The 16,457-nt window shown below is 37.1% G+C and overlaps 1 protein-coding gene across 2 annotated transcripts in view; it reads right to left on the minus strand.

Annotated features, from left to right (window-relative positions):
- phf21b (PHD finger protein 21B) overlaps positions 1-16,110 on the minus strand; it is a 61,701-nt gene extending 45,591 nt beyond the window's left edge. The window contains exon 1 of one of the 2 annotated variants that reach the window (XM_089126745.1): positions 15,622-16,110. In XM_089126745.1, coding sequence (XP_088982871.1) covers positions 15,622-15,675 — 54 coding nt within the window. In that variant the 5' untranslated portion in view covers positions 15,676-16,110. The remainder of the gene's footprint in view (positions 1-15,621) is intronic. The other variant, XM_039650679.2, reaches the window with a different exon arrangement.
- Positions 16,111-16,457: the final 347 nt, after the last annotated feature.

Consider the following 16,457-nt stretch of genomic DNA (forward strand, 5'->3'; position numbering starts at 1 on the left):
GACTATAGCATTTCAATAAGTAAATAATTTCATTCCATTTTCTCAAATTTTACATTATTGTGTAACATTCAATCTGGCTACTACAGTAATTGTAAGACAAAAAGATCAAAACGATATTGATAACCTCAAGTTTATCAACACCAACAAACCAACATTTGGTCCCAAACTAAATCTGCACCTTTGTGTCCTTCAACCCTGAAACCAAAACTGCTGTAAGTGGGGTTTTGTGTAATAAAATATTAAATAAATTCTCTATTTAAAAAAAAAAATCTATTTAATTTTGATGTTAAATTACTACAATCACACAAATCTCTTTCAGAGTTTAATTGGCAGGGTTTAAAATGGGAAACATAAATGAAAAGAAACTTTAAAAAAAAAATTATTTAAAATAATTGCTGATAATTTACTCACCCCCATGTCATCAAGATGTCCATGTCATTCTTACAGTCAAAAAGAAAATAAGGTTTTTGATTAAAACATTCCAGGATTTTTCTCCATATAATGGACTTCAATGGGAACCAAAGGAGTTTCAGTGCAAACTGTTCAAAGGGCTTTAAACGATTCCAGACTTTATCCTTGCTCTGTTCTGTGATACACGTTCGTGACTCTCCTGTTCAAATTCGATCATCAAAATGAACGAATCTTTTTCCAAGTCAATTCGTTCATTTAGTTCGTTGAATGAACCAAATGACACGAAAAAAGATTCGTTCATTTTGATAAACCAGTTCGAACAGGAGAGTCACGCACGTGCGTCACAGAAGGCGACCATTTGAGCTTATAAAACTTAAACTTTGTTATTTATTAATTATATGAGCGATCGTTTCGCTTGATAAGACCCTTATTCATCGTCTGGAATCGTTTAAAGCCCTGCACTGAAACTGTCTTTTGGACCTTGAACCGTTTGGTTCCCATTGAAGTCCATTATATGAAGAAAAATCCTGGAACGTTTTCATCAAAAACCTTAATATCTTTTCGACTGAAGAAAGAAATCTTGGATGACATGGGGGTGAGTAAATTATCAGCAAAAGTTTTTTAAAAGTGAACTACTCCTTTAAGAGTCTTAAACCATTGAAAAACACAGGACGGTCCCATTTCTATCGAACAACGTACAAGTGCCGATTGATTCAGACCAGCTCAGTGCATATAACGCAACAAACTGCTGTTCCTCCTGTTATGATCCTTTTATTGAGCTGTTTCTCCTACAAGATATATGACTCACACATCACTCTGACATCATCAGTTCAAACCCTCAGTAAAGGCACGAACAAGACTCTTTACGCGAATGATGTAACTACCAATAACAGAAATAGGTCAGTGGTTGAAAATAACTTGCCTTATTGCTTCTAGTTTTACATTTATTTAGACATGCGGTCCATATACAGTTGCTAAATCTGTAATCTGTTTAGCATTTTAATTAACTAAGAGAGATAAAAGATTTGCATACAGCTATGTATGAGATTCCTGTTTTTCTAAAAATAAATGATAAACGAATAAATGAATGGCTGCGCAAATGAGTTCTTGAGCCATGAGAGTTCAGTAAAGCAGCATTACTTGGAATTATAATTAGTTTGACGTCCTATGAATTGTGAAATATGAATCGGCAGTCAAGCCTTTACTTTACTAGAAAAAAAATCAATTCTCTGAACACTTTGTTCCATGCAAGGCTGCATGTTTCCTCCAGAAATTAACCCTCATTACTGTTCATTCACATTCAACTGTGTTTTTATATAAGAACAGTTTCCTGTAGAAACACAAGCTGAGAGCATTTGAATACCAAGACTGCGCCATCATAAAGCTTGAGTTTCAATCCCATAATGCTACTCAACCCGAAACCCAATTATGAAGTGTTCTTTTGATGCATGAACATAACTTCACAAACATTACTTGAAGTGTGACTACCACCCACTAACCGCAATGAGCTTTATGCGTTGTTACTTTTGTTATAAAAAGTCTCAGCAACGAAAATTCGAGCAATAAATGTCATTTTGATGCTCTTTAACGATATAGCTTATAGCTACAAAAATATCTCTAGAGAGGAGCATTTTGCTACATATTTTCATTGTTGTCTTAATTATTTAATATGCTTGAATAAATAAATTTAATATGCTTGTTTTGAAAAACAAGTTTGTATTACAGTCCGCATTTAAGTTTTTTTAGTAGAAACATAAATATATCAATTAAAATATGACATAAAAACTGTTTATATACGGCTGCATTTTTTGAGTTGATTATTATATGTGTGTGTACTGTGTATTATTATTTTCTATATATAAATACACACTTTAAGACAAATGTGTTATTTATTTATCTTTATATATAATATAAATTATAGGTATGCAAATATTTCTTAAATATATACATGCATGTGTATGAGTGTGTGTATTTATACTATACAAAATAATTACAGTACACAAACATATATTATGTAGACAAAAACTTTTATTTTGGATGCGATAAATCATTTCACAGCCCTAATTGATTTTTATATAAACTTTATTCTCAGTTTCTGTTTTCGTCAAAATGAAAACTTTAAAAATGTGCTTTTCTTTTTACAAAAAAAGGCTCTTTTTTGGACTGGAAATGACATTTTGTTCAGTTTTATTCGACCATAATCAGGAAAAATCTATTTTTCATGGCATGATTCCAAAGCTGAATCAGGCTTCAGAAAGAAATGAGCTCATAGATTGCAGCAAAAGCATTTTTTTTATATATTTAAAACGAAGTGGGTGGTAATAAACACCCACACACATGGAATACAGTACCAACCATTGGTGACCTATTAAAACCTTGCCCTGTCCTCCCAATAACACTAAACATACATAAGCGTAAAGACACAACCTCACATTTCATCAATCATTAAACAGTCTTTATGTATTTTAAGGATACCTCAATAATGCATCAACTACTGATGGCCTAGAAGAGCAGACGGAATAGACGAGGGGCGGGGCATCCGAAAGAACACGCCCCCTGGACTGTACTACAGTGCACTAAAACGACAACATGCTAATCAAAATGGCCACAATCCAAAAACATTGAGGCCTAGATCCCTGTATTTCAATTGCATATAAACTTACTTTCCACCGTTTTAACATAAACTTAAAGCATTTTGGTCAGTCATTCTTACAAAAAAAAACTGGTAAGTGTTCAAAAATAGTACATTAATCACAACGAAATCAAACCACAACACAACTGCACAACTGAGTTGTCGTGGCTTGATTTCGTCGTGTTGAGAACCTGTTTGATTTTTTAAATTTCCTTGAGTTGTGCACTACTGGGCCACCGTACTGTATCATATAAACAAAAAAAGTGCATGCCAATGCAAATTACACTATATTTCTGATGGTCAGAATCTGTAAAACAATAAATTATGAAGAGCTTTGGCCAGAGTAACGCTGACTCAAACACATTTAAAACTATTCAAGCATCATATTCCATCACTTTAAGTTGCGCGGGAAATGGACCGGAACGTCAAAACCAGTACAGCAAGTTGAGACTTCATCTTTTGAGAAAATTGTGGGGTAAATCTGACAGACAGTTGGGTTCTGTTCCAAAATACTAAACAGCCTCGCTGTATACTACACTGTAAAAACCAATTTACTATGCAAACTCGTTGCCTTAATTTCATTAAGTAAGCATAACTTACTTGCAACAACTTAATCCATTTAAGTTGTCAACTTAATTCTGTCTGTGATATGAGGAAGTGTACTCCCAGAGTGCATTGTGGCATGAATAATTGAATTTGCTTTGTTTTTCTATTTTTGGCTTTATTTTACCATTACAATTTTATTTGCTATCGCTATTGGGGTTATACTTACAAGAGACCGCAAAAAAATTGTAACGGTCAATTAATTAAATCATTCAAAAAAGAGTAACGAAGGCGTAGCGTGCAAACACTACAGATTACCACGAAATTTTAAGTAAGTTCAACAAATTATTGGACATTAAGTAAAGTTAACAAAAAAAAGTCTAAGTAAGAACAATGTTGGACAGCATTATCATGGAAATAACAAACATACATGTATGGCAACAAGTTCAGTTGAGCTATTCGCATTGATATATTACTTGGTACTAAATATTTATAATTATAATCTTTTCTTTTTTCTCAAGCTCATTACAATGCCGTCTTTAAAATTGGGCCGAAATATTGTAAGGCGCTGTAGGTAGGTTTTGAAACAGGGCCAAGAGTCATCACGTTGACTTGTTCAAACAAAATAATCCTATTGGTCATCTAACGTGATCTAATCTCGTTACCTTATTAGTCTCACGGCACAGAAAGCCAGAGCGTTGAAGCAAATGTCAAGCTCAGTGACGGAATGGACTCTAAAGAAATGTACTACTCCAAAAAGGATTAAAGAAACATCATAAAAATCCACTATATTCCAAGTCTTCTGATGTTATATGATAGCTTAGTGTGACGAACAGACAGAAATATTAGTCCTGATTCACTAATGGGGTCGTTCCTCCCAAAAAATCATTGGTATGAATTTGACAAATTGGAAATAGTTGTGGATTAGAGCAGCTTTGTTATTTTACTAAACATCTCCCTTTTTGTTCCCTAGACAAAAGAAAGTTCAACAAGATTAGAACAACATCTGAGTGACAAATTAACATTAACAAGACACAATATAAGTACATACTCGCTGCATGTTGTTACAGTATATAAGAACATATACTTTTTTGGAATTATATTTAAATAGAAAATTGCGAATCGAACAAAATACAGTTAAATTCAACTCATAGGATTTGGAGATAAAGATAAAAATAAAGATAAAGTTCCTCTGTACTTAATCATTTTATCCCTTAAAGGAGAACTCCGGCGAACAATGAACCTTTGGTCTAATAAAACATCGGTACCTAGTCAATCGTTCTCTGAGTTTTGTTTTCATTATAATCGAATGTAAAGAGTAAAAAGTTCACTTCACAGTTCACTTCGCGTATACAGACAGGAGCCATCTTAAAAAATAGTCTCGATAAGTCGATCCCCGAACGCCGTCAGAAGTTCGCTGAACTTCATACAGTTCAGATCACTCAGCACGACGTTCGTGGTTTGACTTATCGAGACTATTTTCTAAGATGGCTCCTGTCTGTATACACGAAGTGAACTGTCTTCATAAAGTATCTTCTTATTAAACGGTCTGTACACTTACAAAGTTCTCAATGCTTCGTTTTGTATGTATGGACCCTCATTATGTTACTGTGTTAGTGTTGGGCTATTTTGAGCCTTGTTAGTGGTATAAACTAGCGATTTCTTTTTACTTAGTCAATGCCCCCATTACTAGCATTATACGCTAAACAGCTTTTAGAGATAAAACTCTTTACATTCGATTATCATGAAAACAAAACTCAGAGAACGGTTGACTGTGTACCGATGTTTTATTAGACCAAAGGTTCATTGTTCGCCGGAGTTCTCCTTTAAAAGTCATCTTTGATCACCAAAATGACATTTTTAAAGTTTTTTTGCTCGAAAAGATATTCTTCATGACTTAAAACTCTACAACCATGCCTCATGTAGTATACACGGTTCTATAAATATATGCAAATGAGCCCCGCCTCCACTCCCTCACCGACTCAGCTCAGAGATCCACTGGTTGACGATCACACGTTGACCTGATTGTTTACAAGGTAGTTTGTGACATCAGCAACACAAATGATTTCAAACTGTGTTTTTGAGACTGTCTTTGGATCACTGCAGAAATGCTCAGCAATGCTGTCGACTTACATTATATTTTATCTTATACAAACAGTGTAAACAACATTAAAAGCTTGAGGTAATGACAAACTTGATCACTTTGGTCTGAACAGCTTTAATGCTTCACAACTATTATAAAGCAAGGCATAAATCACTTGCATGATTTAATGTCTTATGAGATTGTGTATGAATGGCTGTAGAAGTGTTTCACAATAATAGAGTGAAGTACGTCAACAGAAATAACCGCATGAATGATTTACCGCAGACGGTGTTGCTATGAGACACAAGGACGGATCAAAAACGCCAAGAATCATTAAAATGAAGCTGTCCGTCATGTCTTTTTCCTACAGGTCTTATAACCTCACACACTGAGCTCAAACATCATGTCTGAACACGAATGATTCGCACATCTGTCGTCCTCAGTATCAGACTGTGTTGCCATTGGAAACGACCAGTTTATCAAATCTGGATGAACTTTGCAAAAATATCAATCCTGTCGATAAAAAATGGATGGCGCGCACTTTAAGATGACGTTGTGACCTCAAGTGACTTTGATATTCTGCTTCTCTATTATGTTGAGAAAAAATATTGTCCACATCCCGTGAAGTGATGCAATCGAAACCATGTTTTAACCAAAAGGCCTTTTTTTCTGAATGTTCTGTACAAAAAATAAAAACACGCGGCAAAAACACAAAAGGAGAACAATTGAAGATTCTTTATTAACCTCTTTAAAAAAAAAAAACCAATATCGAATTCTCAATAAAACAATAGCAATTCTTAAACCCTAACACCGCCTTCACACTGGCAGTTGAAATCAGCTCCGTAATACGCAATACGTCCCCAACGGACGTCGTACTACATGGTGAAATGCATCGGACGCGGGTAGAACAAAAATGGCGGAGAGATAAGAAAGGTTGAGCCTGTCAGTTTTGTATGATCTCTCTGATGAGGGTTATAGAGATATTAATATGAAGGAAATTGCTGAGGACGTTGACATGTCAGGTCGGCTAAAAAATGTGATATCCCAGATAGCAAACTGACATTGAATCAACGTAGAAACATGACATCGAAACAACGTTGATCTGCTCATCGAATTAACGTTGAACCAACGTCAGACGCGTCATTCTTTCAAAACTAACGGAAAATCAACTTGAAATCAACGCATTGTTTCAACGTTATGAAAGCAAACCAATTTTCGATTTTCATTTAGCTTTGAAGAATGCCGCGTCTGACGTTGGTTCAACGTTAATTCGATGAGCAAAATCAACGTTGTTTCGATGTCATGAGAGACGTCGTTTCCACGTTGATTCAATGTCAGTTTGCTGTCTGGGATAGTGGTATAGTGGTCAATAGTTCAATGTCTGCCTACAATTTAATTGTATTGACTGCCCTAACAACGTTAGAAAGTCATGAAAATAAAAAAATTACATGACAACTCATGGTTCTAAAATCATTAGAAGAATTCGGGTTTGTTTATCAGTACCAAAGCAACGCTCAACTTACGCTGGAATTGTCGAATAGGAACCGTCCGTAGATTTTCGCAAGAATTACATTTTTTTAACACATCCGGATGATGAACGGACACGATTTTCTTCGCACCGCACTCGGTCGGACCCATTTTGGACCCTTTCGCATGCGGTCTGCGAATCCCCATAGGAAATGAATGACTTCCGGTCATTTCGGATTTCGTATCGGAGAGGATTTCAACTGCCAGTGTGAAGGCGGCGTTCGATTTTTTGGTCATTTTCACCTGATGAATGAACAAAACTTTGTAGCATGGCTTCCATTAAGCTTTGTGCTTTATTACTTCTGAGATTAAACATTCAATTAGCTATCAAATTCCGTTCATTTTATTAAAGGGATACTTCACCTCTGGAGAGATGAATGTGTATTTAAAATGTAGAAGAAATGCGAAATTATTTTTGAATTTGGAGCTTTCTAGACTGAGAAAAGCCAGAAAATGTGTTTTTGGCTAATGTGGATGAAAGACAACAACTCCCAGAACGCACTTGCTTCACTGCCCTAGGAGGCCACGCCTACCGGTAACAGAGCGCAGTAGTTAAACAACAAGTCTAAGCTACTTGTGAGTCTCTGTGATGAGTCTGCCCGAAAATGTGTTTCGAGATCGCCCAAAACGTCAGAGATTCGGCTTTTGCGTTCTACAGTCGCCATTCATCATGTTTACTGTGAGGGCCGCGGGAGAATGGCGCAAGGCCGATGGCGTGGTTACCGATGAGCGACACCTGTAAGACAAACTCATATCTCTCACAGAGGAGCGGGGATTTCCTTAGCAATATTCAAACGCACATCAACCGATCACTTGTTTAGCGTTCATGTAAACACTACATTCAGATTCACCAATGGAATGAATTCAGTTAGATTGCATGTAAACAGTGAATGGCGACTGCAGAAAGCAAAAGCTGAATCCCGGACATCGACGGCCGGACATGTCCGGGAAAAAGAGGACGGTAACCCCTACTACTCAGCTTTCTCCACAGAACAAGAGCCTGCTAGCTTAGCTTACAAAAAAAGATGGCCGACACCATGTGTTCATTCTGTGAGTGTGATCACCCTCTATGGGCGGGTTGAGGACATGCGGGACAGACCCTACTACTGACTGTAGTCTTTAGCCTCTGACCAAAAAATCCTCTGATGACGCAAAATTATGATTTTTGCAGACAAAAAAAATACATAAATCTCTCGTCTCAGGGGGATATGAGGGTGGAAAGCATGGTACTTCGAAAATACTATAGGTTTTCTACTAATACAAAAGCTTAATGCTAAATCCTGAAGTATCCCTTTAAGAATTTTAAACAATAAATACAGCATTGACTAGGGTTGGTATCACAGGGTACCTCACAAAATGATACGAAACATGGCTCACGATACAGTGCGTTAAAGTCCAAACTGTTCGAAAACAGTTTTCAGTCTGTGAATTAAATTGAACATTTTAAGTAAATTAAACTTTTTCAATGAGATCAGGGTGATGGCCTTGTTCATGGTATTACCCGTGAACTTTACTTTATAGACTATATAGACTGATGTCAAGCACTGATTTTGACCTCAAACCTGCGATATTTTTGATCGGAAAAATGCAGAGTGAAAAACATCATCAATTTGTGTTGTTTATTAGCTAACATTTGACTTCAGAAAACTTGAAATTGTCATGGATTTTTTTTGGTCGTTTTTATATGGAAAACCTATTACGGAATTGTGAATTTGGATGAACTCTTCCTTTCAAAGCAGGTCAAAAATCTCACTCTCAAACTAGCAGGGCTTCCCCAACCACAACGCCAAAAAAGAGGAGCTCACGTCCTGGCTCGGGACAGCACGGGAAAACGAATGAAGAACTCACTAGATCTCCACAACTGATGCTATGTGATTTCCTCGAGTAAAAGTACCTCGGCAAATCCAGCCCTAAGCCGGAGTTTTAACATCCTGTTCCGGACGAGAATAAATCAAACCCACGCCACATCAATAATTCAATTTCAATCCATATTTGGCTTTGAAACTATGGGACTGTAAAGCACAAGATGGATACGGAAAATATGATATTTGTGTCCATTCGACTTTGTGTTCAGTGGAAGAGAGAAAAGGTTTGAACTGACACAAATGTGAGTAAATGGTGACCATTTTCTTTTATGGGTTTCGGTGCTTACAATTTAATGTCTTTAATTACATAATTTGAATATAATAGATTTATAAAATTACGCTCGGATTCTTTAGGGCTGAAACTAACGATTATTTTTTTATCTATTGATTATTTTTTCATCAACGATTATTTTTCGTTGTTAGGTAGTTCCTTTAGTAGTAATCATTTGGTTCATTTACCAATAAATAATAACCATAACTAATCTATGTATGAACATGTATACTATTTACAACTAAAGATAAGGTTTATGCAGTATAGGCGTTTACTTCGGCTGTGTTCAGTCACTTTTTTGGGGATTAATACTGAAATGTTTTGTTCAGTCTTGAGATTATAGTAGCTGTTTGAATATGTTCATTCACCCGTATGATCAAACAGCTTAAGTCACAACCGCATTCTAAACATCCATAGCAGTAACCATAGCGACAGTATCAAACATGGAGGGGTGAAGCTTAACAGTGATTGGGAGTTTTAAAATAAATGAGTCCAATCGTAAGTTCATCCATTAGATACAACCACTTTAAATGCTCTGTAACTGGTTGAGCCATGCGTCTCGCGGCATCACACCCACTGTATAAAACCCAATGCTGTATGAACAACCGTATTAAAGGGGTTGCTAGTTCACCTAAAAATTAATATTAGCCCATGATTTACTCACCAACAAGTCATCCTAGGTGTATATGACATCCTTCTTTCAGACGAATACAATAGGATTATATATACACACATATATATATATACAGTGTATATCCTGGCTCTTCCAAGCTTTATAATGGCAGTGAAGGAGGTCCATAAACCATCAATCCATTAATAAAAGTGCATCTATTCATCATAAAAGTGCTCCAATTTAATCAAGTTAATCAAATTATTATTATTATAACCTTTATTTTACCAGGAAAGAAGCACATTGAGATTAAGAATCTCTTTTACAAGAGCGTCCTGGCCAAAACTGACAGACACAGCACATTTGAGTGTAACAAATAACATCCAACAATACAAACACGTATACACACACAAGCAACTCTAGTACAATTTCAATATCAAATACATAACTAGCTAAAACATCTACACCCCAATGTTTCATTCTCAGTCTAAATCATTTAAAATTAATTTAAAGGTGTCCAACGAGACCAGTTGCCTCAGTTTCAATGTACTTATGATGGCTAGATGCACTTTTATTATGGAGGGAAGCACTTTTATGATGGATAGATGCACTTTTATGATGGATAGATGCACTTTTGATGGAGGGATGCACGTTTATGATGGATAGATGCACTTTTATGATGGAGGGATGCACTTTTATGATGGAGGGATGCACTTTTATGATGGATAGATGCACTTTTGATGGAGGGATGCACGTTTATGATGGATAGATGCACTTTTATGATGGAGGGATGCACTTTTATGATGGAGGGATGCACTTTTATGATGGATAGATGCACTTTTGATGTAGGGATGCACGTTTATGATGGATAGATGCACTTTTATGATGGAGGGATGCACTTTTATGATGGATAGATGCACTTTTGATGGAGGGATGCACTTTTATGATGGATAGCTGCACTTTTATGATGGAGGGATGCACTTTTATGATGGATAGCTGCACTTTTATGATGGAGGGATGCACTTTTTTGATGGATAGATGCACTTTTATGATGGATAGATGCACTTTTGATGGAGGGATGCACTTTTATGATGGATAGATGCACTTTTATGATGGAGGGATGCACTTTTATGATGGATAGCTGCACTTTTATGATGGAGGGATGCACTTTTTTGATGGATAGATGCACTTTTATGATGGATAGATGCACTTTTGATGGAGGGATGCACTTTTATGGTGGATAGATGCACTTTTATGATGGAGGGATGCACTTTTATGACGGATAGATGCACTTTTATGACGGATAGATGCACTTTTATGATGGAGGGATGCACTTTTATGATGGATAGATGCACTGTTAAGATGGAGGGATGCACTTTTATGATGGAGGGATGCACTTTTATGATGAATAGATACACTTATGGATGGACAGACGCACTTTCAAGATGGACAGATGCACCTTTATGATGAATACACATTTTTATGATGGATAGATGCACTTTCATGATGGAGGGATGCACTTTTATGATGGATATATGCACTTTTATGATGGATAGATGCACTGTTAAGATGGAGGGATGCACTTTTATGATGGAGGGATGCACTTTTATGATGAATAGATACACTTATGATGGACAGATGCACTTTCAAGATGGACAGATGCACCTTTATGATGAATACACACTTTATGATGGATAGATGCACTTTCATGATGGAGGGATGCACTTTTATGATAGATAGATGCACTTTTATGATGGAGGGATGCACTTTTATGATGGAGGGGATGCACTATGATGGAGGGATGCACTTTTATGATGAATAGATACACTTATGATGGATAGATGCACTTTCAAGATGGACAGATGCACTTTTATGATGAATAGACGCACTTTTATGATGGATAGATACACTTATGATGGACAGATGCACTTTCAAGATGGACAGATGCACCTTTATGATGAATACACACTTTATGATGGATAGATGCACTTTCATGATGGAGGGATGCACTTTTATGATAGATAGATGCACTTTTATGATGGAGGGATGCACTTTTATGATGGAGGGATGCACTTTTATGATAGATAGATGCACTTTTATGATGGAGGGATGGACTTTTATGATGGAGGGGATGCACTATGATGGAGGGATGCACTTTTATGATGAATAGATACACTTATGATGGATAGATGCACTTTCATGATGGATGGATACACTTTTATGATGGATAGATGCACTTTTATGGACTTATGGACAAAACAGAAACAGCCATTCACTGCCATTATAAAGCTTGGAAGAGCCAGGACATGTTTTAATATAACTCAGATTGTATTCACCTGAAAAAAGAATGTCATATGAAGAGTTCAGATGCAAAAGCCTCTAAATGCCATTTGAAATTTTATTCAAGAATGTTAATTTTTATCAAACTTGTATAATTAAGTTCATTAATTTCACTTAAATGGCAATTCATAGGTAATCTTCATTGCCATTTAAGTGAAATTACTGAACTTAATTATACAAGCTTGATAAAAATGATTATTCTAGAAGAGAATTTCAAATGGCATTTAGAGGCTTTTGCATCTGAACTCTTCATATACACCTAGCATGACTTAAGGGTCTTTGAGGGCGAGTAAATCATGGACTAATATTAATTTTTGGGTGAACTATCCATTCAAGCACAAAATATCAACATGCCCAAGAGTCAGAGCCGCCATCATTGAATGACCATGAACATCACAGCGATTGGACGCATTCAACGTGAATCGAGTTATTTACGTAATCGATTACATCAACGCGTCATTCCAGGCAAACGCTTTCACATATGCAGCACATTAAAGCTGCTGTCAGTCTGTGGGACTGTGCTACATAAATCACTCTGGACACAACGCTCAACTGCTTTCAAGCTAAGAGATACAAGTGCTAATGCATCACACTTATTCAACCTGTATGTACTTCTTCTTTTGGGTGAACTATTCATTCATGACATGGAAATGTGGGTCACATCTCTATGAATCTGAATAAACAGACATTGCAAATGCTTTACTGCAAACTAACAAAACAGGGAGATTTTTGTAGGAATCAAAACCTTATCCCTTTCCAAAACACACAAATTCATGAGGGGGCACACACACAGGGATCTGTCTGGCATGGATTTGTGAGCCTTGAGAGAGAGCAAAAAATTGAGCAAATCAAAGCTCAAGACTTACAGCAAGTTTATGAGTGTTTCTGGATCAGTGATGCAACAACTAGCAAGACGACAACAATACAAAACCCTCTCGCACAATATATGTGTTAAAAACTCACAAGCTAAGACAGATATTTATATATGGATGAAAGATGTTTGCCCTGCGGGGGAACACAAGATACTTCACACAATTATGATGTTCTCAGCTAATAAATACTGGAGGCTTTGCTTCCATCATCTGCATTCATTTACAAGCCTCCTTCAAATGAAAGTTCGGGTGAAATATTAAGAGGATGGGTCAGTAGTGCAGGCCCGGAGGACAAAAAAAAAACCCATCATGTTCAGTTACATATTTCTAGTTAGACTAGACACACACGAATACAACATTTAGCATAAATAAGCTTTAATATTGACAAAACACTTAAGATTTCACTTATAAACGTGGTGGTTATCTTTGCAGCATTCTGGATTTTTACATGCAATACATTTACAATTCACTTCTTCAAGACTTTAATAGTAAACAGGGGAAAATAACTGTTGAATAAATTAGAAATTGTACTGCAAAGTCACAGCCTTAGTTGGGGTTATGAAAGCGCCGTTTTATGTTTTAAAAGGTCTACATTTAGCGGTGAATTATGATACCTTACTTTGTGGAATTAGATCTCTGAATGTGAAATATGGGTATGATTATTGCATTAGAGACATCATGGTGCTTTATAATACTGTATATCCTTTGATATAATTCCACAATAACAAATACATCATACTTGTAGCCCATTATGTCATGTATTTGAATGCTTTTCCTCTGGTATGTACAGCATTATTTGACTCTTCAGCATGAATAAGTTAGTATTGTTAAGCATTTGAACTGTGATAGACGCTATTAATTAGGAGAACCTCATAAGGAGTGCTATAAGGCCTACAGAGGCTTGTGTGTAGTGTCTTGTGTGATGCTGACTAGTGTTTTCTCCTCCCTTCCCCCTCTCCAGAATGGCCATGAATGAGCCCTCCCCCCAGCCAGAAACTCTGCAGACTTTTGCTCCATGTTAGGAAGAAACCAACACCCCTTCAGCACAAAATGGAAGCTTCCACTATCAAACTGGGGTACACCAAAAAAAAAAAAGCCTCACAACAAACATTTCACACAGTGGCGACATTTGACATTTAAAACACGTTGAAATGCAGGCGCGCGCCGCTGTCCGAGGTGCTGAAACTGCGTTACGAACTGAAAGTCCCAACCGAACCGGCTCAAAATCCAGTCATTCTGACAGACAGACGGATTCAGTGAAGGATTGAGAGCTTGTGTCTAACATGCCAACAAACCAAGGCCAAGCAGACGAATTACTCGTGAACACACATGAATAATTGCTATCGGAACGCTATAGTATTGATGACCTTGCTTTTCGAGTCGCGATTATTAAAAAAAAGTGAAAGTGAACTGCAGAGATCGAATCAAATTCTACCACGTCGTCATGTGACCACGAAATATAACCCACCGGGAAGACTGTCGATAAAGTATCGAACAAGTACGTTGAGGTTATGTACACACTGAACAGCGATGTTTTAATGCAACATGGCCGAGGAAGTGAGCAACTTTCCTTCACAAACTCTCTAGAAACATGTCGACCTACTAAAAATGGACGCTACAATTTACTTAAGAACCAAGACGATGTTGTTTATTGTGATTTCACTGAACCCAGCTAATTTATAGTATTTTTGTGTTTTTTTTCCCTGTATGAATGGAGGATATGTTTCTAAAATGTCACTTAATGCATTCATGAGGCCAAATATAATCCCTAATAAATCAATTATTACTTGTTTTTCCACTTAGGGCAGCTATGCCTTTAATGTAGTTGTTTCTTGAGCTCACCAAACACATTTAATCAACACGATTCTTCCCCGAAAACAACCTAGATGTTTTCAGAACTTCCCAAACCCCCCTTGTGTTTTTGGCAAAGTCACGTAAAGGACAAAGCGTTGAGGACCTCCGTAAGAACTAGTGATGCCGATAAAGTTTCTCGCCCCAATGTAAATGCCCCATTCTTCAACGCTTCAAATAAAATGAATTACCTGCGGGTCCCGCTTCATCAGTGCAACTAGTTTCTAAACGAAGTAAAACAACGAAAATGCGTTTCGTTGAAAGTGTTTCAAGTTAGGATATGAGGGAGGAACAAAGCGGCGAGCAGCGAGTCCGTTTGAACCTCATAAATATTCAAGTCTCGTCCCGATCGCTACACAAAACCGCCGCATTATTAGTGCAAATCGCTAAAAAACACGCCGCACGCGTGAAAGTGCATCAAAGAACGTTTTAACAAAATGCGCTCAAAGTGATTATGGCGTCATAAAGGCGAAAGAATGTTACCGTTGTATGACTCTAAAAGGCTCCGAATTCCAACCGAATTAAAGCGTTCGAACACGGCTGATGTCCGTTCTTATAGCGTTTTATTCACGTAAGAATCCCAGGAAAGCTTGAACAAAATGCCATTTTTATTTACCTGATGACATTGGACTTCTACTTTGAGTGCTTCTTGAAGGCCTTGTAGCTCCATATTCCGACTTCAGAAGCACTTTTCCTCCACTTTCGACGCGATCCGCGTTATTTGTGGCGTAATACAAATATTTTAAAAGCAACAATAACAATCGCAAGAACTACTCGGGCTGCACAGCAAGTTCTCGCTTCTTTACTGGCCGTAAGACTCATCACCCACTTTACGCCAGTATAAACAAAAGTGCTCAGAAAGCGAGCTAAAGGTTCCAGCAGTCACGTCAATTCACTCCGTAATCCACACGGCAGACGCCCGAACGGCCTATCCGTATCGTATGGCTTTATTTCCAAGTCTTTGAGTTGAAAAATGTGGAACTATATTTTGTCCGAGTGCGCGGCGTGATTTCACTTTGCCTGGGGAAAAAGTTGCGCTTCGGTTGTCAATGCTAATTCGGGAGAGTTCCCGGATGGAGCAGTGAAAGAAGAACTCTCCCTTCCTCTGTCGCGTGCACGCGCTCCCTCAGTCATGGAGTCATGCGCGCTCCCGCAGCTCTCGACAAAAAACCGATAGCACCAGCAGAACTGTAGGCATAAAAATCAAACAATATGGATCAAATTTTACATCTCTGTTAATTACTTTGTGGGGAAGAGAAGATTAGTATGCTTAACCGAACAGAGCTGCTCACACTTACATGTTCTGTTAAACTAAAAAGAGAAAAAGACATGATTGTTAGGAAATTATTAAACATTTTAAAGTTATTATTATTATTTTTTACACATTTTAAGAGAGAAATCATTTACCTGTTGAGAGTATGTTGTCTGTCTGTGAAGTTATAAAGCTGAGCT

The sequence above is a fragment of the Pimephales promelas genome, chromosome 24 (assembly GCF_988280905.1).
Source record: "Pimephales promelas chromosome 24, fPimPro1.hap1.1, whole genome shotgun sequence".
NCBI lineage: Eukaryota > Metazoa > Chordata > Actinopteri > Cypriniformes > Leuciscidae > Pimephales > Pimephales promelas.